The 25423-nt window shown below is 42.0% G+C and overlaps 1 protein-coding gene across 3 annotated transcripts in view; it reads left to right on the top strand.

The window, feature by feature from the left end:
• SV2B (synaptic vesicle glycoprotein 2B) overlaps nucleotides 1–25423 on the top strand; it is a gene marked incomplete at both ends in the record, with an annotated part of 67335 nt that overhangs the window by 34929 nt on the left and 6983 nt on the right. For all 3 annotated transcript variants that reach the window (XM_080809475.1, XM_080809476.1, XM_080809477.1), the window contains 4 exons: nucleotides 3121–3231; nucleotides 4047–4135; nucleotides 6298–6462; nucleotides 22287–22420. In XM_080809475.1, the coding sequence (XP_080665601.1) occupies nucleotides 3121–3231; nucleotides 4047–4135; nucleotides 6298–6462; nucleotides 22287–22420 (499 nt within the window). The remainder of the gene's footprint in view (nucleotides 1–3120; nucleotides 3232–4046; nucleotides 4136–6297; nucleotides 6463–22286; nucleotides 22421–25423) is intronic.

Consider the following 25423-nt stretch of genomic DNA (forward strand, 5'->3'; position numbering starts at 1 on the left):
AACCTTTACTCTTACTCTGATTCACTGCTTTTGCATCTTTGGCCTCTGCCATTGACTCTGGACAGCTTACTCGTCCTTGTTCACTGCTGCTTAGAAGCCCTGATTCTCAGGCAGAACCATGTGGCAGGACCACGTAGCTAAGAATCTGCATCCTGGAGCCTGACAGTCTGGGCCTAAATCCCAGTTTTGATACTTTCTAGCTGTGTGGCCTTAGGCAGGGTACTCCCTTTGCCTCAGGTTGTCTATTGGGAACAGAAGGATAATAATATCTGCAAGTATGGTTATGGTAGGGATTCAGTTGTCTGCCTTGAAGCAGGGGCTGTATAGATGTTAACTATCATTCAAAAACATTATGACACAGGGGTGTCTGGGTGGCTCAGTCGGTTAAGCATCTGCCTTTGGCTCAGGTTGTAATCTGAGGGTCCTGGGATTGAGACCCACATCAGGCTTCCTGCTCAGTGGGGAGTCAGCTTCTCCCTCCCTCTGCTGTTCCCCCTGCTTTTGCTCTCTGTGTGTGTGTGTCAAATAAATACATAAAATCTTTTAAAAAATTACGTGACATATTTTTTCTTAAATTAACTCAAGCAATACATTTTGTTGTTGTTCAATGGCCTACTTCCCTCAATTCCAGTGCTCCTAAAAATATCTAAAATATGGGACCGGTGCTTTTATCACGAACATTTATTATTAAGAAGCATAACTAACAGAAATAGTCCAGATGAAAGATGTTAATTAAGGATGTAGATGTCTGTGGTGGGTTATACAGACACATAGACACATGTATACAGACATGCACATATGCACACACAGATCTCCTGTGTGAAGTGACTGTCCCTGTACCAGGAGGAAAGAAGACGTTCTTATCACCAGAGATCGGGAGAGGGTCGAGGAGGCTGCATCAGCAAACCTTGTTAAATCAATTCTTTCTTCCTAGTTACTTCTTCCCCATTTACCACCCTAAGCCCACACCCCTTTGTCATGTTAATTCTTCACAAACTCATTGGTTCGTGGCCTCAAAGGTGTCAGAGTTTTCTGCTCTGGTCACATCTTCAGGCTTTCATACTCTTTGGAAGCCTCCCTCGTCTGTGTTAAAATTCAATAAAATGTGTAGGCTTTTCTCCTGTTGATCTGTGTTTGTCAGTTACATTTTCAGACACAGCCTGAGATGCTTAGAGGAGCTGGGAAAACTTCTTCCTCCCTAACGAGGCCCTAGGTTTCAGCCAGCCCATTGGCTGGCTGCCTCACTGGCTTCTGATCTGCCACCTGGCAGGTATCTCCAGTAAAACGTTCTGCAGGGCTGGGATGAACACAGGCCATATTTTGATATAGGCCCCATCAAAAACAGTATCTTAGTTAATTGTAATTTAGAGTAATTTTGCTTGAGGCTGTCCATTCACCCACCCCAAATCCCTAGGGAATAGAACGTTGTTTTTTTTTTTTTTTTTTTTTTTTTTCCCTAGGAGCACCAAAAGGAAAAACATTGCACTTGAGTGGATCTCTTAATGCTTTTGAGTATGATTTTTGACATGCTTCCTGATTTGATGTCAGCCTTGCCCTGTGGCCTCTTTTGACTGCAACCAGGGCTCCTGGGCTCCCTGGAGGTGTTTGATAGCAGGAAGCCCAGCTCCAACTAAGAGTTCTGTTGCAGGGCCTGTGTGTTCACTCCCCTGGGTCCTTGTCAGAGCCCGGGCAGAGAGATTTGTGAAGGAGGCACACCTGCGGAGGGTAGGACGGGCCCAGGAGGCTCTCAGCATGCTGTCCTACCTCCACTTTCAGGAAGAACATGGATGCTTTTATCAAACTCTCAAAGGGGGCACCCAGCCCTCCCCAAAGTTTAAGAATTACTGTTTTTAGGGTTTAGAGGAGCACAGCCATGCCATCCTAGACCTCATGCTCAGAGTTAATGAGTCTGTTGCCCACACCCAAGGGCTGTTTTTCCCCTTGTGCATTGCCAGCCTCATCTCCATATCTCCTTCTGTTTCTCCCCTTCCTTCCTTCTCAGATGGCAGAAGAAAGCGATGGAGATGCTTGTAGGACTAAAACTTTTTTCCCCTAGACGAAAGTTCATTGGAAGGGGTGATGGAAATTCTGACCTTTTTTTTTCTTTTTTTTGAGTGTGCTCCCCCATTTTCCTCTGAATAAGTCTGCAAGCATGGACCTTGCTAACTTGGCTAACCATCTCCTTAACATGATGGTTAGTTCTAGAATCCAGTGGTTGCTTTAAACACTAGGTAACTTGACAATCACTGTCTTGGTGAGTCAGGATTGCCAATTGGGGCTATCTGCTGACACTGGACAAGTCAATGCTTTCTGGGGCCCTTTGGTGGGGGGGAGCTGAGTTGTATAACCCTATCCCCACTCCCCATTTCTTTGATTTCCATTAGAAAAGCCAGAGACAGCAAGGAGGACATGATTTCTCCAATTCTGGTGTGTTTTAAAAATATCTTAGGTAGTAGGGCACCTGGGTGGCTCAGTGGGTGAAGTGGCTGACTCTTGATTTCAGCTCCGGTCATAATCTCAGGGTCCTGGGATTGAGCCCTGCTTCAAGCTCCATGCTTGAAGGATGTCTTCAAGGGAGTCTGCTTGAGGATTCTCTCTCTGCCCTCTCCTTCTGCCCCTCCCCCTGCTCGTGTGCAGGCTCTCTCTCCCTCACTCTCTCTCTAAAATATATAAATCTTTAGGAAAAAAAAAATCTTAAGAGGCAACCTCCTCCCTCAAAACACACACACCGCTGCTTGCATGGGTTCTAGACTTCTGTGATGTTAATTGTTAATACCTATTAAGGACAGACTTGTGGATTTTAAGGTGGGGTCAACTCTACTGTGGGCAAATCAGATATACATGGTAATTCAGCATATTATCACTGGCAAATACAAATTTCTCAAAAGCATCATCTAGTCAAAAGGTGGATTCATCTTGTCTGCAGGGGGATATATCTCCCTGAGAAAGATTCCCTGAGAGAGGCCATGTACATCTTTGGTTAAGAAACACAGAACTAGAGGGTCATCCAAGGCTCCTGTAGCCTTTGTTATGTGACATAAAATTAATTACATTAATTGAACATTGCAAAGCCTGATACAGAGTGGGGTTACGATTCTCTAGACCATCTTTGCTTTGCAGGTTTCCCACATCAAAACTCCCAAGCAAATGGATGAATTCATTGAGATCCAAAGTTCAACAGGAACTTGGTACCAGCGCTGGCTGGTCAGGTTCAGCACCACTTTCAAGCAGGTATGATTGGGAACATGTGGGAGATGAGAGGGAGGACATCTGGAACCCTGTAACTTCGGTGGATGAAGGATAAAGACCATGAACACCCCCATCAACCCAAGGCAGTGTGATGGGGAGGGAGTGGCCTGGTTGGAACGTTTGGGACACAGTTGTGCCTGCTTCTCACCCACCATGTTGCTTGAGCCAATGTCACCATGACTTATCTAAACCTTAGTTTCTTTTCTTTGCTCTTCCTTCCCAAGGCAGAGATTTTGAACACTGGTGAAATGTCTACTCTTAGTAAACACCCTTCTCTCTAGCCTCTTCTCTTTGCGTATTCTGTAGGAAGAAAGGAATGAGTGAAGTAGATGGCCCTCTGGGGGTGTGTTGGTGGTTTCTGAGAAAGTCTCCATGAAGGGCAAGTCCATTTCTCTGGAGAAGGGCCTCCTGTAGCCTACTCAGCTGTCAAGCACCGAGACAGCAGATGAATGGTTGAATGGTTGTTAAGTGTTGAGAATATCACCCATTCCCACAGGCAAGGAGCAGAGCTCACTACTCAAGGTTACCCAGTGTTTTGAAATCCCAACTCATTGTGCTTTTGATGATGTATGATTGTGTTGCCAGGGAAGATGCTCCAGGGCTATTATGTTAGAGGCAGAGGCCAAGCAGTAAGAAGAGAAGAGGCTTTGTTATTTGAACAGATTTGCTTTCTCTGGGAGATCATGGTTGTCCGTTCTCTCATGGGGTCCTAAGAAATTTATCAGAAAATCCTAGAAATGAGCTCTTTCAAGTCACAAGTCTCTTGATTTAATAACCCTTCTGTGTGTGGGTTACAGGTGTGGGATAATGCCCTCTACTGTGTGATGGGGCCCTACAGGATGAACACGCTGATTCTGGCTGTGGTCTGGTTCACCATGGCTTTAAGGTAAATTCTATCATAACCACTTTAACTTCCCTAAGCCTCCAGCACATCCTCTATAAAGCAAAGATTACAATTCATTCTAACTCTTAGAATCTAGATGCTTTTGGCTGCAAGTAAAAGACAGTCCACTCTCATGGCTTCTACAACAAGGATGCGTCTTGTCTTTTGTAACAAGAATCCCATAGAGAGGCAATCTCCACGAGGGGTTTCAGCCCCAGGCTCCATCTCCTGGTGGCTGCCAGATGCCTGTGCGCTTCTTGGCATCCCGTCAATGTGGGAAAATGTCCCAAAGAGGAAGAGGATGCCTCACTCTGAGCTTCTTGTAACAGCAAGGAAAACTTTCTCAGGAGCTCTCCCCGCACAAACCCTGCAGCCTTTCTCTCTATTAGCCAGATGTGTGTCACACCCCTAGTGCCAAACTTCCTGGTGAAGGGGATGGGATTTCCCAGTGATTGCAGACTAATCAGGGTTTGTGTCTGGGCTAAAGATATACTGTTAGCTTTCCTGAGGATTGATACCCAAACAAAATCTAGTTTTCAAGTAACAAGTAGGGAACGAGTGCTGAGTGGTCAGCTGTCAGTGGCACTATGGCTATGGGATAAAACAGTGAGACTCTGTGGCACTATGCCCTACAATAAGGAAGATAGAGTGTGATGGGAATGGTGATTAGCTGGCTCTTCTCTTAAGTGGTAGAAGAGTCATTTCACACACCTCCAAATATCATGACCCTCTTTATGCCACGTAAGCCACCAAAAGCGTTATGAGGTTATTTACTGTATAAAGGAAGTGCTTGCATTAATTTCTGGCACTAAGTAAGTACTCAATTAATTGCTATTATCAGTGAGGAACTGTCAATGAGATTTAAAACTTTCATCTGTGAACTTCTTGGTTCACCAACACCTGTGCCCAAAGGCAATGAAATGGGGTCTAATGACCTCTTTGATTCATGGAGGCACATGGGGAGATCTGATTTCTTTCAGTACCTATTCATGGAAACCCAAATGGGTAAAGTGAAGAGGAAGCCGGACCCTCCTCCCCCGACTTATTCAAAGTGCAGAGGGAACATTTCAGAAGCCAAAGATGGTGGACACGAGGATTCAATTCACTGAGAGTTCTAAAATATGTCTTGTTCCTATTTACTTATACCTGATTTAATTTTGTTGGCTAGGTAATGCATTTTAAATGTTGAAACAACCGAGAAATACATGTACGTAGCTTTCTGTAGTGTAGCACCACACTGTCTTCAAACAGGGCCTTATTGCTAGACTCTTGGGAAGTCTTCAGAGTTAAGACATTTTGAACAATGAATAATTGTGTTTGTAGGCAACTTTGAACTTGAGGGAGCTGATCAATGGAATAGGTTTCTAGAAATGGGATTATGGAATCAAAGGGGGTAAATCCAACAGTGATTTTTTTTTTTTTTGGACAATGCCTTCTCTTCCATGTGGTATTGTACAATTTTTCCTGCAGTGTATGAGAGCATCTGTTGACCTATAACCCAGTAGTTGAGAATGATAATGGTGTGGCTTTAATTTGCATTTTTCCTATTATGAGTGGGATGGAGCATCTTTTTTAAATGTTTAGTGGCCAGTTTTTTGAGTTGATGATCCTGAGTTCGGCAGGTATAAAGTCAGATCATCTGCAGGTGGAGGTAGTTTTGCTTCTTGCTTTGCAATTTTGTATCCCTGCAATTTTGTATCTCTTTCTCCTGTCTAACCAAGTTGGTTAAGCCCTATGGTGTGGTGGTAAAGAGTAGTGGTGATAATAGGTGTCTGGGTCCTGTCCCTGACATGAGTGAAGATGCCTCTACTCTTTCCACGTGAAGTGAGGTTCTACCTTTGAGCTGAGGTCTGTATTTTCTTACATGTTAAGGAAGTGCCCACCAATTCCCAATCTATTGTGTTTTTTTTTCTTTAAATCAGGAATGAATTTTTTTTTTAATCAAATGCCTTTTTGGAGTCTGTGAAGATGGTCATGATTTTTTCCCCTTAAATCTGTTCATATGAGGAGTGATAGCATGGTACATAGTAATTGTCTTAATTTCTGATAATGAACCATATTTATACATTTAAAATGAGCTTGATTTATGTCACATTAGGGATGCAGACTCTGATCACGAAAGAATTGCCTATCGCTGCTCAAATATTCTGTCTTCTCTCTTACAGCTACTATGGACTGACAGTTTGGTTCCCTGATATGATCCGGTATTTTCAAGATGAAGCATACAAGTCCAAAATGAAAGTATTTCTCGGTGAGCACGTGTATGGCGCCTCCATCAACTTCACGATGGAGAATCAGATTCACCAACGTGGGAAACTTGTGAATGACAAGTAAGTGAAAGACCATGAGCTTTCCCCAGATCGGGGGGGGGGGGTGGTCTGTGAGGACTGTTCTTGGGAGAGGAGCCATTGGAAAGAGAATTCAATATGGCAGGTGAATGAGCTCCAAGGCTCTTGTAGTACCTCAGAGACACAACCAGGCCTGATGGCCTCCAGTCATCCTTAATCATCTGACTAGAACTTATTCATCCAAGGATAGAGACATTTGACTGAGGAGAGGCAGTCAGACCAATTTTCCTGAGGCCTCACACCTTTCATGGAGAGGTGCACAGGGCTGTGTCCTCCTCCAGCTGCCTGCCTAGAAAGAGGGCCCAGAGGGTTGAGAACCCCATACCAATCTACTGTCTGGTTTTTGAGCTTTTCCTGTGATCTTTGGAAGCATCTCTAGAAGCAAAGGCAGAGGATAATATGACAATACCTTATGTTACTCTTTGACCTACTATTACCTCCAAGGGTTGATCAGCATGGCCCATTGCCATCAAGAGTGTTGTTCCTTAGGGGAAAAATGAGTGGTGTATTGGAAGAGTCCTGCCCACATCTTTGTGGGGCTGCCTCCTCAATCCCTTTCACTTCTCTTCCTATTCCTAGGACCGGTGAGATGGGCGGTCCCCCCCACTGGGCTTTAAGAATGGCTCTTTGAGGCTGCCCTCTATAGGACCACCCCGCCCCGCCTGTGGGTCAGGACACAGTCAACTAAAGTTGACCCCAGGTCACATTATTCACTAAGCTGAACATTTATTCCCGTTTCCCTTCTTGACTCTACTTAGCAAGTTCATCAGGTCAGCTGCATGGTGACATCAGAAATACCACAGCCCAGACAGTTCAGTGTCAGTGATACAAACTACCCCCTATTTACCACCTCTTTACAAGAATTAACACCAAGAAATCCCCCCTGCAGTGCATGGTCTCCCGTGACCCCTGTGCTCACCTATGTGTTTGAGTGAAGTGGCCCGGCCCGTGACTGTCAGCCACATTAGGAGAGGAGCCTATGTCTGGGTGAAGTCCGAGAGAGTAGGAGGATGTCTCTTGCAGGCTAGTCCATATCGCTCCAACAGGCCACACCCGAGCAGACGCTCACTGTTACTGAGGACGTGAAAGTGTGAGAGAAAGGGGGAATATTATTTCTACAAATATGAGACCTTTGGGGAGGAAGGTTAGGACACGCATGAGTGGACAAGGAATTCAGGCTTTCAGATGATATATTTTTTTAACGCAAAACCCAGTCACAAACATCTACACAGTCACATGCCCACACATACACGTAGCCTCTGTGTAGACACTTTGGTCACCAAAATCTTCTGAGAGTGGCCACTCCGGGGATGGCTGCTCGAGCTAGCAGGTGTGGGTGGGAGTTACCCCGGGATTTCTCCCTCTCGAGGATCTTCGGTTTAAGTGGGGAGAACTTGTGCCGACATTGCCAATGAAGAAAATGTTGCCCAAAGAACATTTTGGAAATGTTGAAAATGAAGGGACATTATGGATGGCCAGATGTCACCCATGAAGTGACCCCATTCTCTGCAGAGATGAATTCAGTAAAAGAGACCTCATTTATGAAGTTTCCAATGTTCGTTGCTACTCTCTTACGGTGTTAGTAATAAGGATCATAGAATGACATTGATCATGAGGCTCATAATCATAACCATGGCAGCCAACATTGGAAAACATTTCTAGGTGTGAGCAGCTGCCTTAAGCACCCTCATAGACTATGTCACTTAATCCTCACAAAAATGAAGGAGGCCTCCAGGAGGTAAGACATATGTTTTCCTGTTGTATAGGGAGGGAAATAGAAGCTCAGAGAGGCTGAGTAACTTGCCCAAATCATACAGCTACATAAATAGAAATGTCTTTCCCGGGGTGCCTGGGTGGCTCAGTGGGTTAAAGCCTCTGCCTTCAGCTCGGGTCATGATCCCAGGGTCCTGGGATCGAGCCCCGCATCGGGCTGTCTGCTCAGCGGGGAGTCTGCTTCCTCCTCTCCCTCTCTGCCTGCCTCTCTGCCTACGTGGGATCTCTGCCTGTCAAATAAATAAATAAAATCTTAAAAAAAAATAATTTATAAAGTTCATTGCAATGGCAGCGCCCTTATGGTTTGCAACAGGCTGGTTTTGTAGTTCTTAGATTTAGCTCCGTAAAACATGGGAACGTCTGCTCCACTCTGTTCTTTTAACCATTCTCAGCCGCCGGAAGCTTTTATCAAGCTTCTGGGTGGGAATGAGGCGGCAGCAAGTGTTCCTGAAAGCGGTGGTCTCCTGTGGACCCAGGACCTCCCCCCAACCCCTGGGACCACACGGTTATTGCCAAGGGTCTGGGGATGCACAGGCATGCCAAGGATTGTCTAAGAGTGGATGTGAATAGTCTGCACGCACAGATACACTGCCACGTTTCTGTATTTCAAGAGCATGTGGTTGTTTTTTGTGTAATTATTCGAATATAAATTCCTTCAGAAGTTGCAGTGAGTTCATTTTAACTGGCCATTTATATGGTTTCTTTGTTTTGTTTTGTTTTGTTTTGGAGAGAGGGAGAGAGCAGGGAGAGGGGCAGAGAGAGAATCCTAAGCAGACTCCATGCCCAGCGTGGAGGCAGACTGGGGGCTTGATGTCACAATCCTGAGGTCAGGAGCTAAGCAAAATCAAGAATCAGATGCTTAACAGACTGAGGCAACCAGATGCCTCTCACTGTTTTTTAACTAATGGGTCTTAAAAGTACAACCACTATCACGTGAAACCCATCACTTAACCCCCAGCAAATTGAATAAAATGTTGTTCTTCTCCTTGGAAGATTAGGAACCTTGAAACTTAGCTAAGGAATGAAGGAACCTGAGTTTCTTTTCTTGGATCATGCTGCCACCTGCTGATCATGGGCTAGAAAGCACCTCATCTTCAAATACCCAACCCTCTTTGGAGGGTTCACTTCAGCTGGGGTGGCCCATGTCTCCAGATGTGCTCTGTATTCCTCCTCTGATGTTATCCACGCTTTGCTAATTTAAAATTTAAATAGAAATTATTTACTTTATTGGTTGTCGCACATGGGGGTCAATGAGTTTGGTGTAGGTAGCTTCAGACTTCTCCCACAGTTTGTGAATAAAGGAGAACCCGTTGAAGCCTAAACTGCATCCTGCTGTAAGACAATCCCTTTGGCCCCGAGAAGAAATGAAAGGACACAGATTGGTTTGGGCCCCTTCCCCGAGCACCATCCGCAGCCCTCCTGGTGCATCCGATGGGACCAGGTGGCTCTGAGAACTCGTAAGTTTTTGGAAAATGCAAGAAAGACAAGAGACAATGTTCATATTCTAAATGCTGAGCCAAAATGTCAGGCCAGGCTTCTCATACTGATAACTGAAAGCAGGATAGTTGTTGTTGTTGTTGTTGTTTTGTCTGAGAGCATGTGTAAACTAATTCGTTAATTACCCTCTCTGCTTGGGGAGACATTTCTGCTCGGCAAGGCCAACTTCTGTGAGGGTTAGGACAGGGGAAGAGTATGATACAAGACAATCAGGGAAAAAAAAATAGGACCTGTCTCATGAGTTCTCACAGAAGGTCAGGGGATTGAACCCTGAAATGAGGGTGATGTAGCAGAAAAGAGAAGAAGGTTGATTTCATACATCACACTGAGCGTCACCCACACTGTTCAAAGCTCCTTTCAGCGAGGCAGAAATAAGAATTTTTTTCACCTCCCCTGGGTCTGTTTCAGGGCAGTGAAGTCCCACGAAGCCACCACAGGTGGGAAATGTGTAAATGCACCTTCGGGCTTCCAGGCCTGGGGAAGTAGCTTGAGGGACTGGGGTTTCAAGCCTTGATGGCCAGAGACTAGCGGAGCATCTCTGACCTGCATTAAGTCTCTGGTTCCACATCGGAAAGCCGTCATTTTGGTAGATAACATGCCTCATGCTTCAGAGTTGATCAAATCTCTCATTTAATCTAGGCCCTGCAAAGATCTTTGTGGAGACTCTTCCGGGATATTTTATAACCTCTCTGGCTACTGAAAATTGGCTTGCTTTCTCCCCATCAAACATTTACTCAGGTTATTACAAATAAATAGAAATCCTATTCATTGGGGGATGTTTATTCGGTATCTAAGCTATTTCATTAGTCCCAACAGTTCCCCCTTTGTGACTGTGTACGATCTCATCCTCTGCAAATAAACATCGTTTTGTCTCCTTTCTTCTCTCTCTTTTTTTTATTCCACTGTGAAGTACATCAAATATGCAGAGAATAGAGAATAATGGAAACAACGTGCTTCAGAGCAGCTGGCTTTATAAAATCATAAGCTGTGCTATATCTACTTCAGATTTTAAAATAGATTAAACATTACTCGCTCGGTGAGCCTCAATGGGATTCTCTCCCTCCCAAAGCATAATGACCACCATTGTTAATAAACCTGGTGTTTTACACTGATGGGTGTTTTTATACTTTTCCCGTGTGTCTATATTGACAAATATTGTACAGTACTTTTTACATGGTTTGGAGTTTAGATAAATATCATACTATGTTGTATATGTAAATTATAATTATACTATAGATTTTGCAGCTTTTTTTGTATAAAATTAGGGGTTTTGGGGGCACCTAGGTAGCTCAGTGGGTTAAGCCTCTGGCTTCGGCTCAGGTCATGATCTCAGGGTCCTGGGATCAAGCCCCGCATTGGGCTCTCTGCTCAGCAGGGAGCCTGCTTCCCCTTCTCTCTCTGCCTGCCTCTCTGCCTGCCTATGATTTCTCTCTCTCTCTGTGTCAAATAAATAAATAAAATCTTTTTTAAAAAGTAGGGTTTAAAAAAATATTTTATTTATTTATTTGAGAGAGAGTGAGAGCTCGAGAGAGCATGAGTGGGGGCAGGGGCAGAGAGAGAAGCAGCCTCCCCTCTGAGCAGGGAGTCTGACGAGGGGCTCGATCCCAGGACCCCAGGATCATGACCTGAGCTGATACTTAACCGACTGAGTCACCCAGGTGCCCCTAAAATTAAGGTTTTGAAGACTCTTTGCATTGGTTATCATAGCTACATAATTCAATTTCACTAATTTAAATGTCATTATGTGAGTGTTCCCTGTTCTTCTTTTGACGGACATTGACGTCATTGACAATTTTTGGCGGTTACACGTAATACTGCAATAAGGGGTTTTATGGGGGAATTTGTCTAGCCTGAGGGCTAGAGGTGGAATTGCTGGATGGAAGAATGTGAGCGTCTTCAGCTTCTGTGTGGCAGTGGTCTCCATGAGCCTTGTACTAACCATGCTTCCCGCTGGGCGGGATGAGAGGGCCTGGCTCTCTACAATGGGGGCCATTCTTAGTTTGTGAGACGGAGGAGTGTGACATGGTATCTCTTTGTCCTTTAACTTCTATTTCTCCAGTCTCGGTGAGACTGAGTATCTCCTCCTGTGTTTCTTGGCCCTTCAGGTTTCTTCTTCTGGACCTGTTCATGGGCTTTGTTTCTCTTATTTATTGGATAATCATTTTCACATTAATTTGCATAATATCTTCATCTGTTTGGGCTGTAACAACAAAATACCCCAGACTGAGAGAAATTTATTTCTCCTGGTTCTAGAGACCGCAAGTCCAAGATCAAGGCACAGGTAGATTCCAGATCTGGTGAGGGGACACTCTTTCTGGTTCATAGACGGCCATCTCTTGCTCTGTGCTCCCATGGAGAAATGCAGGAAGGAGCTTTCTGGGGCCCCTTTTATAAGGGCCTTTTATAAGGGCATTAATCCCATGCATGACCCTCGTGACCTAACTCCTCCCAATGGCCCTACCTCCTAATACGATCACACTGAGGATTAGGTTACAACGTAACGGATTTTGAGGGGGACACAAACATTCAGTCTGTAGTATGAGTTCTTTAAACTAGGAGTTTAAAGACAAGTAAAAGACAAGTGTTCATGATAATGTTTGAAAATTTCCTGTGTTTTTCTTTTTATCAAAATAAATTTTTAATTCTGGAACGGTTTTAGTTTCACAGAAAAATTGCAAAGATTGTGCAGAGAGCTTCTGTATATCCTGTGCCTTGTTTGTTCTATTATAACATCTTATATGACGAAGACACATTGATTACATACTAAACCAATATCAGGACATATCAGGAAAGTCCATACTCCACTTGGATTCCCCCCCCCCTTTTTTTTTTTTTAGATTTTATTTATTTGAGAGAGAGCGAGAACACAGGTAGGGTGGCGGGGCAGAGGGAGAGGGAGAAGCAGACTCCCGGCTGAGCGGAGAGCCCCACGCCGGGCTCTATCCCAGGACTCCCCCCTCCCCCACTCATATTTCCTTTTGCCCACTGTTCTTTCTCCGTCCCAGCATCACACCCAGGCCCCCACATCACATTTTAGCAGTCGTACCTCTTCAGGCTCCCCTTGGCTCTCTGACTAGCTTGTGGCTTACTTCAGGAACCCTTTTTTGGGCAGATACTGTATATTTAAAGCAAAGTTTGTTACCTTTCCCTTTCGGGGGTGTGCCTTTTGGCTCTTATTTAAGAAATCCTTCATGTTTTAGGTCATAAAGTAAGTCATCATCATTTGTTTCTCTTTTTTAAAGCTTCTTTTCACATTCAAGGCCTTAATTTACCTGGTTGGGGGTCTCTGTCTATGGGAGAGGAATTCTTTGATATTGCCCCCTGGGTGAATAACCAACTGTTTCTGCATTTGTAAAATTTCCCATCTTTCCCTGTTGGTATGCCATCACACTGCTATGGTAAGTCAGGGTTCCTCGTATGTATCACTATGTTTCTGGGCTCTCTGTTTGGTTCCATGGTTTTGTTTGTCTCTCCCTTTACCATACTGACTCCAGTGCTGTTAACTTTTATTGTTTTGTTGTGTTTCCAGGAGGACTAGGATCTTCCACCGCATTCTTAATGTTTTTCTTGGCTGGTTTTGCCCCTGTGCTTTTTCAGATGAATTTTAAGATCAAGTTCTAAAATCCCACTAAAAACAGCTGGTTGGGATTTTGATTAGAATGACATAGAATGTCTGGCTTCGTTGGGGGACATCTTCCGAATATAGGGTCTCCCAATCATTGTGTATCGTATTTCTCTCTGTTGAATTAGGCATTCTTTGATGTCCTTCCATAATGGTTTATGAAATTCTCTATCAAGTTCCCATCTGGGGGAGTCTGGGTGGCTCAGTCAGTTAAGCGTCCAACTCTTGATTTCAGCTTAGGTCTCCATCTCAGGGTTGTGAGTTCAAGTCCCGAGTTGGGCTACGTGTTGGCTGTGGAGTTTACTTAAAAAAAAAAAGTCAATCTTGCATGTATTTTGTAAGGCTTTTTGCTGATGCCTTATTGCTCCGGTACTGTTGTGGGGGACGTTCACCTTCTCTTCTTTCTCCTCCTCCTCCCTCTCCTCTCTGGCTTCTCTCCACTTTCGTTGCTTCCTCTTCCTCCTTTTTCCTTTATACATGATTTTTTGGGATCTAACACATTGGCCCCAGTCTTCATCATTTTGATAGCTTCTTGATAGAATTGCTTGGCTCCTGTATGTGGAAGACACACTGACAAAAATTAATGACAGCCTTACCTCCACCTTTCTTACCCCTATAATTGTGTTCTCTTCTCATTGTGTTGTGTTGATTAGGACCTCCAGTTTGGTGATGGATAGGAGCAGTGCTAAAGGGAATCTTGACATCAGTGGGTGCTTCTGGTGTTTCCCTCTTAAGTATGGCATCTGCTCTATGTTTTTGAATCATAGCCTTTAGAAAGTTAAGGAAATCCTCTTCTATTTTGAGTATACTGAGATTATCTTTATCATGAAAGTGTATGTATTGAATCTGTCAAATGTTTTTCTGCATCTATTACGATAACTATGTGGTTTTCTCCTTGACCTACTGATGTGATATAGTAAAATAATGGTTTTTCTGGGTTTCAACCGTATGTGATTCCTGGGATATGTCTTACTAATTCATTGTTATTTTTTTTCAAGGCAATATATTGACAAATTTGATTTGCTAGTGTATTATGTAAGATTAAGTGACATTGGTGTATATTTTCCTTATACTGTTCTCATTCAACTTTGGTACCAAGTTTATGGCCCCCCCTTTTTTTGAAACAAACTGTGTTAAGATAGGGGTAGTTGATTCCTTGAAGGTTTGGTAAAGCTAGCCTCTACATACATATCATCTTGCCATTAATTGAGGCAGAAGGTTTTGATTACCTATTTATTTTTAAATGGCATTGATATATTTGAGCGTGCTCAATTTTCTTTTGGAAAATTATTTCTTTTAAGCTTTAAATATATTGTCACAATGTTCTGCATACCATTGCTTTATGAAGTTTTTATTAGATTTGCAATAGTAAATCCTCCCTGTTTGTTATTAATACTGCTCATTTGTGCTTTGGGTCTTATTTTATAATCAATCTTACTGGAGTTTTGCACATCTTATATTTAAATAATAATATTCCTTTAACATTTCTTTCTTAGGATTTACCTTTTTATGTCCCATTAGTTTCTTTACTATATTTCTTGATTTTTTTCTAAAAAAGTGAATGAATGGAATTGGGTACATTTCACTCCAATTTTGCTTTAGCTGTTTCAAATAACTTTCTATGCTTACTAATATATATTTTATATGTTAAGGTAATATTTACTCTTCATTTCCAAAACTATTTAGAAATGCATTTTAAGTGTCAAAATGCTATTTTTAAAGAAGGTTTGCTTATTTGAGAGCAAGAGAGAGAGCTCAAGTGGGAGGATCAGAGTGAGAGGCATTGAGAATCTCAAGCAAGGTCCACACTCAGCTGAGTGCAGAATCTAATGTGGGACTTGATCTCATGACCCTGAGATCACAACCTGGGCCTAAAGAAAGAGCTGGATGCTAAACTGACTGTACCACCAAGGTGTCCCACAAAATGATGTTAATTGTTGATCATTTGTATATATTTATGTTACGGACAGATAATGCAGTCCGTATGGTGTAGGACTTCTGTTTTTAAAGCTCTGTTGTTAGGTGCATATACATTTATATTTATACACAGGTGTCTTACTGGTGAATTGAAGTCTTTATCATTATGCAATGCATCTCTTATTCTCTGATAATACTCTTTGTTCAAAGTTTAGTTTATCTGATGTTATCAGATAAATATTGAATTTCTAGTATTTTTTGGATTGGTGTTTACTATTTCCATTTTTTCTTTTAATTTATTATGTTTTTAGAGTTAAGCAGGTTTCTTGTAGATAGCATGTAATTGGGATCTTCTTTTTCTATTGTCTTGCTAGCTATTTTCTGTTTCTTCTCTTCTATTCTTTTTTTTAAACTTTTTTACTGCTCTATTTTAGATTATTTTCATAATTCTCTTTTACCTTCACTTTTGGCTCATTATTTGCTCATCTTTTAAAAAATTTTAGTGATTGTCTTGAGCTTACAATATACATCTTTAATTAATCAGTCTATCTTCAAATAATATAGTAAATTCACATGTAGTGTGAGAGCTTTACAGTAGAACACACTCATTTTCTCTCATGTTTTATCCTGTTATCATGCATTTTATTTTTACATATGCTATAAGAACATAATATATTGTTACTATTTTTGCTTCAGACACTCAATGAGCTTTTAGAGTGATTTAAAAAAGAAAAAAATGTCTTTTAGATATATCTGTAATTTAACTATTTCTAGAGGTCTTCATTTCTCTATGAAGATCCAAGTTTCAAATGTAAATTGAGATTATATTCCTTATGCTTGAGAAACTTCACTATTTCTTAGTGAAGTTATGGTGGCAATAAATTTTGTCAATGTTTATCTTGTAAGTATTCTTCATTTTTTGTAGGATATTTTTGCTGGTACAGAATTCTGGGTTGGCAGTTTTTTCTTTCAGAAATGTGAATATTTCACCCAAGTGTCTTTAGCTTTCATAATTTCTTATAAGAAGAGTGCTAAATTCTTAAATTTGTTTTTCTCAATGTAATGTGACTTTTCCCTCTTGTTCCCTTCCAAATTTTCCCTTTATATTTGGTATTCAGTTGTTTGAATATAATGTACTTAGGTGTACCTTCTTCCTCTTCTCCTCCTCTTCTTGAGGTTCTATGGGCTTCTTAGAGTTGTGGTTTGACCTGTTTCATTAATTTAGAAAATGTTGGGCCATTATCTCTTCAAATATCTATTTTTTAAAAAAATGATTTATTTGTTCATTTGAGAGAGAGAGAGAGAGAGTGCACATGTGAACAGGGGAAGGGGCAGAGGGAGACGGAGAGAGCAAATCTCAAGCAGACTCCAAGCTGAGCACAGAGCCTGATTCGGGGCTTGACTGCATGACCCTGAGACCAAAAATCAAAGATCAAAATCAAGAGTTGGCCATTTAACCAACTGAGCTACGCAGGCACCCCTTCAGATATGTCTTATGCCAAATGTTCTTTGTCTTTTCTTTCTTATATTCCAATCACAATTTTGATTGTCTGGTAGTTTCCCAAAGTCTTTGGAGCCTCTTTTCTGGGGTTTCCCTTTTATTTTTCTCCTTATGTTCTCGTTTTGGAAACTTCTCTTCTCTAAGCTAAGTAATTCCTTCCTTAAATATGATGATTCTACTAATGAGTCCATCAAAGGTATTCTTAATCTGCTTTACTGCTTTAAGAAATTTCTAGTATTTCTTTTTGACTGTTTCCAATAGTTTGCATCTGTGTGCTGGAATTGTCCATCATGCATGCATGTTAACCAGTTTTGCCATTAAGGCTTTAATATGCTAATGATAGTTATATTAAATTACCGAATAGTTCCAGCAATGATGTAATATCTACTTCTGTTTTTTTTTTTTTAAGATTTTATTTATTTATTTGACTGAGAGAGACACAGCGAGAGAGGGAACACAAGCAGGGGGAGTGGGACAGGGAGAAGCAGACTGCCTGGCAACCTGGGAGCCCTATGTGGGGCTTGATCCCAGGACCCTGGGATCATGACCTGAGCGGGAGGCAAATGCTTAATGACTGAGACACCCAGGTGCCCTTCTATTTCTGTTTTTTTAAATATTATTTTGAAATAATATTGTTTCACTCTTGCTTCTTTGTGTGTCTTATAATTTTTAGTTGAAAGTCAGATATGTAGGATAGTAGAGACCTTTTAGGAATGGGTACATCTCTTTTGGTAAGCACTTACAGGGTGTGGGAGTGTTGAGTCAATCTAGTCAGTGTTTGAACTTTTTGGGGGGGGGGCATAGCTATTATTACTTAAAAATTTGTTGGGACCTCCTTTTTATTGGAGTATAATTTATGATTTTTATATAGTAAAATTCACCCTTTTAATAGTATAGTTCTTTGAGTTTGCCAGGGGCATACAGTCATGTAGCCACCAAAATCCAGATACCATTACTCCCCGATTTCCTCACACCACTTTGTGGTCAGTCCTTACTCCACCCCCAGTCCCTGGCAACCAATGCTCTTCTCCCTGTGGCATAAATAGAACCCTGTAATATGAAGCTTTTTAATCCCATTTTTTCCACTTAGCATATGTACTTAGATCTATCCATGTTTTTGCACATTTAACAGTTTACTTTATGGCAGAATACTCTTCCAGGGTATAAATGTAGTAATGCATTTTTATCCACTTAACAGTTGAAGGAAGGATTTTAGCATCTTTAAATTAATGTCTTATCTAGGATGTTTACAACCATATTTGTATATGAAGTTGTTCTATTTTTTCCTCTTGTAAATTAATAGTTGCTTTTCTCTTTATTATTTCTCTCTTATACTCAATTCTATTTTTATAATTCTGCTTAAGATTTTATTCCCAAAGGCTGTACATGGGCTGGGATCTTTGTAATACAGACTAGATGTGATTTTGTGATTTCAGCACTTGGGTAGCTTGGAATGTAAAAGAAAAGGAAGGAAGGAGGTCGGGCTTACTGGCAGATTCACTGAGGCACAAGCGTGTACATTCTTAGAGAGTCTGTTGGATTGACATTGGCACCAGTATGTCCATGAATCCTTCTTATTCTCCTTGAAATATAATTTTTCATCATTTGGATGGGTGCCTGGGTGGCTCAGTGGGTTAAAGCCTCTGGCTTCTGCTCGGGTCATGATCCTAGGGTCCTGGGATCGAGCCCTACATCGGGCTCTCTGCTCAGCAGGGAGCCTGCTTCCCCTCCACCCCCCCTCTGCCTGCCTCTCTGCCTACTTGTGATCTTTGTCTGTCAAATAAATTTAAAAATTTTTTTTCATCATTTGGAGAGGAAAGATGGCCATATCCTAGATCCACTATTTTATTTCTTTTCAGGCAACACAGTTAAGGCACGCCTCATTTATAGAACCATATAGAGCTAGAAAAACCACCTCCTCAATACCCCTACTTTCAAGATTTTTAAATGCCAACCTAGAGAGGAGGAAAGAGTTTCCTGAGATCTCTGAAAGCTGAACTCCACTCATCGGTTTATGGAGAGTGGGGGAGAGGCCTAATGACGAAACTGGAGAATTTTACAAGTTGTATGGAGCATTCACTTTTCTCCTCTCTTTAAAGAAACTAGGTCCAAGCATATATTTTCTGATGCAAACAGTCCTCTTCTTTATGCTCTGCTTTACCTCGGGCTAGGACCTGACACGGGATCATGTGTGAGAGACCAGAATTCCAGTTCTCCACTTGATCTTAGCCGAAGTCCGAGAAGCGATTAGAATCCCAGCTCTCCTCCAAACCATTCTATCTCATTTTACTGGAGCTGGAAGGCTTAAGATAGTAGGCTATATGTATGGAAGCTTTGGAGAATGGTACCCTTTGTTTATTTTCTGCCCAAAGGGTGATTTAATTTATCTGAAAGAGAGCTCTCTAGTTTTCAAAAGAGGCAATTAAAGGGTGTAGGTAATATGCCTCCATGACTTTGCATGTTCTGTTCCCTCTGCCTGGACTGCACTTCCTCTGTGTCTCTGCTTGGAAAGCTTCTACTGGTCCTTCAGGATAGATCACTTCATGCTTTTCCCAACTGGATCACAAGTGCCCCCTTTCAAGTGATCTTAGAACATACCTCCATCTTGATAATTATCACACTAAATTTTAATGATCAGTTTTCTTATTTATCTTTCATTAGACCGAGCTTCTTGAGGTTGCCATCAAGTAAAACACAGGGACCAAACAGATATAATTTTTGGCATAGTTTGCCATTTGGTGGACTAACCATTGGGACTGAGGGTAACTGACATCAAGTGTTTGTGTAATAATCCTACCGTAGATTCTGCATTGCCAATGGCTCCTGTTTTCTTACAGGACAAGTTCCATAAGACACTTGCTCTAACTTTTCTTGCAGCCTTTGAACTCTCCTGAATGAAAAAGCTCATACCAGTTCAGTATATAAATTAGAGATAGGGGATGGTTTATATAAAGATTCATAAAATATGCCTTGGTCCTTTCTCCTTTTATCTCTTTCTTTATAACTTTGGCTTTTTATAACTCACTTGGAGATACATTTTAAGGTCTGCTTACGTCAGGCCCTTTATGATTTATGGCTCTGCTCCCTCACCTACCCCTGGCAGAACATTAAAATATATCTGAGGGCCACATCAGCAACGTATTGCTATATTAAAGAGAAGGATATATTTAAAAAGGCAAAACCTGAGACAGCTTCCAGGAATAGCTTTCCTGAGTAAACATATCCAGCCTACAAATTACATTAATTTTGAAATCAAAGACATCTTCCTGTAGCACAAGTCTTAGCAATATCCATGGAAATCTGAAGAGTGCAGTGACAGCCTTTGGAGGCCCCTGTTTATAAGTCTGTAGCAAATCTGACCCTATGAAAAATTCTGTAAAATAATTTGGCTTCTCTAGACCAATGGCCCTCACATTTTTTAAATAATCTGGCATCTGTCTCTGGTGGTTCTGGTTCAAGGGGTCTAGGAATATAGGACACTGCATCTTTCATAACAACCTTTGGTTTTATTCTGATGCAAGTGTTCTTGGGACTTCTCTTTGAGAAGCCCTTGATTAGGTGTTCTTACTCATGACAGGTGACTCTAGAGTAGGGTTGTTAACAGAATACAGTATAGCATGAAGGGAAAGGAGACCTGGTCATCATCTGTGATCATGGACTGAATCATGTGGTGGCTCTGAAGAGGACAATGACCCTCAGCAGCCTGTACCACCTCTATCACAGTGACTCCCACTGAATTGTTGTCTGTTTGCTTGTTTGTTCCCACCCCCCCCCCCAATTAGATTTAAGGACAGGGACTGTGTCTTTCCTCTTTGTATGCATAGCCCCTAATACCATATACCTAAGTTTTGCTGAAGACTGAGTATATGCATAAATGAATAGACAAATGAATGAGTTGTAATTCTTCACACATGGAAACAGATCCAAGGCTTCTAGCTTAAAAGTTTGGCCAAGCTTGGGAAAGGTCCCGCAGAGGATGATGTTAACGTATGTCAGTATATGGTTTTGAATGTAATATTATTTTTTCCTATTACGTTCATGTAGGAGTTGGAGCAGAACAGTGGCTCCCAAATGTGCCTGCACCTCATAGTCACTAGGTGCTTCCATCCTTGTTTTGGTTTTTAGTGAAAAAGTAATATGTATGCTTGGTATAAAGGAAAAAAATGAAGCTTATCCCATTGAAACTTCCCAGGGCCACACATCTACCAGTTTCTTGTGTAACTCTTGGGTATATTCTATTCATTTGGAGGCATATGGTACATATACTTTTTTACATGAATGGGCACAGCTTGCATTTTATTTTTTTTCAGTTAACAATATACCTTGAAGATTGTTCCATATTAAGGCATTTACCTAAAAACTGTAACAGCCACATGGTATTTCACTGTGTGGGCATCTCTCTGTCTGTCTACCTACCCACCCATCATCTGTCTAGTGATCAATTCTATTATAAGAAATGTTGCATTGAGCATCAGTGAATGTATTTCTTTGAATGCATGAGCAAGTATAGATAGGGTCAGTTCTTAGAGGTGGTATTTCTAGGTCAATGCCATTACGCACACAAAATTTTGCAAAATTGTTCTCCAAAGGGGCTTCAACAATTATATTCTGCCCTCTGTGTGAATGAAAGTGCTTATCGCTCCAAATCTTTGTTGGGGTAGTTTTGTTTTTTTTTAAAGATTTTATTTATTTATTTGACAGACAGACATCACAAGTAGGCAGAGTGGCAGGCAGAGAAGAGAGGGGGAAGCAGGCTCCCCACTGAGCAGAGAGCCTGATGGACACTGAGATCCCAGGACACTGAGACCATGATCTGAGCCAAAGGCAGAGGCTTAACGCACTGAGCCAACCAGGCGCCCCGGGGAAGTTTTTAAAATGAAGATTCTCAGTCCCTCACAAATCTATTGCTTCCAAACCTACTAGGAGGAGCAGAGGGACCTGCATTTTTAAACAAGATTTTATTTACTTATTTGAGAAAGAGAGAGAAAGTGCATGTGCAAGCCAGAGTGGGGACAAAGGAAGAGGGAGAAGCAGACTCTCTGCTGAGCAGGGAACCTTAGGTGGGGCTCCATCCCAGGACCCCAAGATCATGACCTCAGCCAAAGGCAGATGCTTAACTGACTGAGCCACCCAGGAGCCCCGGACCTGTACATTTTTAAAGCTCCTCATAAAGTGCCACGTAATCAGTATTTTCATTTCACAGTAGCTTGTCCATATCTCGATGAGTCTGAGGCAGAAGGTCCATGACTACGTTTGGGAATCACCGGGCTGCTTCTTCGTACCCCCTGTGTCTACCCAGATCAGATAAGTTTCCACATTCCCGGTGTCCTCCTCCTTTATAAACACCAGCTAAGGAATAGGGAACTAACCTAGGAAAGTAATGTTTCAGCACTCTTTCTTTTGAAGTTCTCCTTTTCCTGCCCTTCTATGCTTTTCATTTTGGTCTCAAGGCTTCTCTCAGAACCAATCACTCAGGGACTAATGTCTTTCCCACAGGTTCACAAAGATGTACTTTAAACATGTACTCTTCGAGGACACGTTCTTTGACGAGTGCTATTTTGAAGATGTTACATCTACCGATACCTATTTCAAAAACTGCACCATTGAATCGACCGTCTTCTACAACACAGGTAAGAACATGGGTGGTGTGAGTGCACGGTATCAAGGGTGGACTGGCCTTACTTAAGAAGCAAAGTGCTCACGTGCACCCGAATGTTTATAGCAGCAATGCCCACAATAGCCAAACTATGGAGAGAACCTAGATGTCCATCAACAGATAAATGGATAAAGAAGATGTGGTATATATATGTGATGGAATACTATGCAGCCATCAAAAGAAATGAAATCTTGCCATTTGTGACGACGTGGATGGAACTAGAGGGTATTATGCTGAGCGACATAAGTCCATTGGAGAAAGACAGCTATCATATGATCTCCCTGTGATGAGGAAGTGGAAATGCAACGTGGGGGGCTTGGGGGGCAGGAAAAGAATAAATGAAAAACAAGATGGGATTGGGAGGGAGACAAACCATAAGAGACTCTTAATCTCACAAAACAAACTGAGGGTTGCCGGGAGGAGGAGGGTAGGGAGAGGGTGGTGGGGTCATGGACATTGGGGAGGGTATGTGCTATGGTGAGTGCTGTGAAGTGTGTAAACCTGGCGATTCACAGACCTGTACCCCTGGGACTAAGAATACATTATATGTTTATTTAAAAAATTTGAAAATTAAAAAAAAAAAAAGAAGCAAAGTGCTCAGTCATAAGCTTTAGGAGTAGGAAGGTACACATGGACGTGGTTACTGAGCATCAGGTCGGAGAAATGGGTTCTAGCCCGAGGCATGGCACGGATTCGTTGCACCATCTTTACCAATGTAATTTGCATGTGTTATCCTATGTGAAGTGGAAACAGAAGTTCTGGGTGAGGTGCTCTGACCCCAAGCATCTCCGATGCTGTATGCCACAGGTCTTTGGTGGGAAGCATTTCGGAAGCCAACAGTTCAGGAAGGCGGCATTTTATGCATGGAGCGCGTTCTCAAAGACCTCACGTAATTTGAATCTTGCGCAATGCGAGGTTCATGTTCTCACAATAATAAAGGGAGAGGGAAAATTGTATCTTTTCAAGTCTTGTGCATAAAGTGAGATGAGAGGCATATTTCCGAATCACACCATTTCGGATTTCCATGATTAAAAAATTTTCACAAAATCCCACCACTCTATCATTCCTCATTACTTTTACTACTCTCATCATAGGTTAATAACACACCAAGGGGAGTTGAGACATAAGGAAACTACCTCAGCTTTACCAGGGGCTTCATCTACATTGTCTCCAGTGAGAAATGTGCAATTAATCCCATTTTATAGCTCAGGAAACCCAGGCTTAAGCTCTTGCCCAAGCCGCAGCTAGCAAGCTGAGGGAGCATGGATTCATTCCTGAGTTGTTTGGTTCTGAAATCTGTGATCTTTCCACTGGACTCTGTGCATCGTGCCAATATTACTGCTTTCTCCCGACCCTCAGCACCATGGCTGATGCAAGAATACCTTTTCCTTCCGTGAGGTCAGCCTCAAAATGTTTATTCTCTGGCCTCCAAATATCCCTCCGTCTCTAAGTGATCCGTTATAAGATGTAGCTTTGTAATTTTTTTTTTTTTTAGCCTGAACCTAAAAAGGCATATACATTGCCTGTTTGTCATTAAAACTGGATGCATCTTTTAGTTTCTTCTTTCAAGTTTTAATGATGCCTCTTTGCATAACGCTCACGTGGGGATTTTTGCAAACACCTGTACTCATGAAATGTCAGTGCTGGGAAGTGATGGAGAGAATCGGGTGTACTTTTCTAATTTTATAGGCGGAGGTTACAGAAGGTTAAGGAGGGTCAGTTGAAGAGCCAGGTCCCAAAACCCAGATTTTCCGAGAGCTTCCTTATGCACTCTTTCTGCTTGGATAGCGGGTGTTAGAAGGGGTCAGAAGACTTGGGAACTAGGTCCAAAGCAAATGGTTTATACTTTTTTAAGACTTGATGTTTTTCAGAGATGTTTTACGTTTAAAATAAAATTAGAAAGAAGGTACAGATTTCCATAGAATTACAGTCCCCTGGCCCTGTCTCCCCCATTATCAATATCCTCTCACGAGGGTGGTGTATTTGTTACCATTGATGAACCTACACGGACACCTCATAATCATCCCAAGTGCAGAGTTTACAGGAGGATTCGCTTTTGGTGTTGGACATTTTTTGGGCTTGGACAAATGTATAACAGCATATATCCACCATTATCATACCATGTAGAGTATTTTCACTGCTCTAAAAATCCTCTATGCTCTCCATATTCATCTCTCCTGCTCCCTACCCTGGAAACTACTGAGCAAATGGTTTTTAATTTTATTTTTAGTTTGATTTAATTTAATTTTTTTTATTTTAAAAAAATATTTATTTATTTTAGAGCAAGCGAGAGAGAGAGAGCACAAGCATGTGGAGAGACTGAGAAAGAATCCCAAGCAGACAGTCCCTGGGCACGGAGACTGATGTGGAGCTCAATCCCAGGATCCCAAGATCATGACCTGAGCTGAAATCAAGAGTCGGACCCTCAACTGACTGAGCCACCCAGGGGCCCCACGAACGTTTTTCATTTTGAAGAATGTTCAGGTTTCTGCATGGGTTCTGGAATGTTTCACCTCAATCCAGACCCAATTCTGGACACAAGTTGGGTAGCCTCGGAAGAATGGCCCAGCCTTGGTGTGGACCCTGGTGTCATCTCATTGATAGAAACAGGATGGTTTTGGGGTACCTTGGTGGCTCAGTTGGTTAAGCATCTGCCTTTGGCTCAGGTCATGATCCCAGGGTCCTGGGATCAAGCCCCACATCAGGCCCCTTGCTCAGAAGAGAACCTGTTTCTCCTTCTCCCACTGCCTGCTGCTCCCTCTGCTTATGCTCTCTTTCTCTTGCTATCTCTCTCTCTGTCAAGGGAATAAATAAAATCTTTAAAAAAAAAAAGGGAATTAAAAAAGAAAGAAAGAAACAGGACGGTTTCCTGGTTGAAAGATGATGTGTGTAGACGTGCGTCTCCGTGAGCATTCACTTCAGTTCCCTTTGCTTCTGGGAAGTTGAAGCAGTCATTGCCTTGTTAGGATTTTCTCTC

Source organism: Martes martes (assembly GCF_963455335.1).
Source record: "Martes martes genome assembly, chromosome: 7".
In the NCBI taxonomy this organism is placed as follows: Eukaryota; Metazoa; Chordata; class Mammalia; order Carnivora; family Mustelidae; genus Martes; species Martes martes.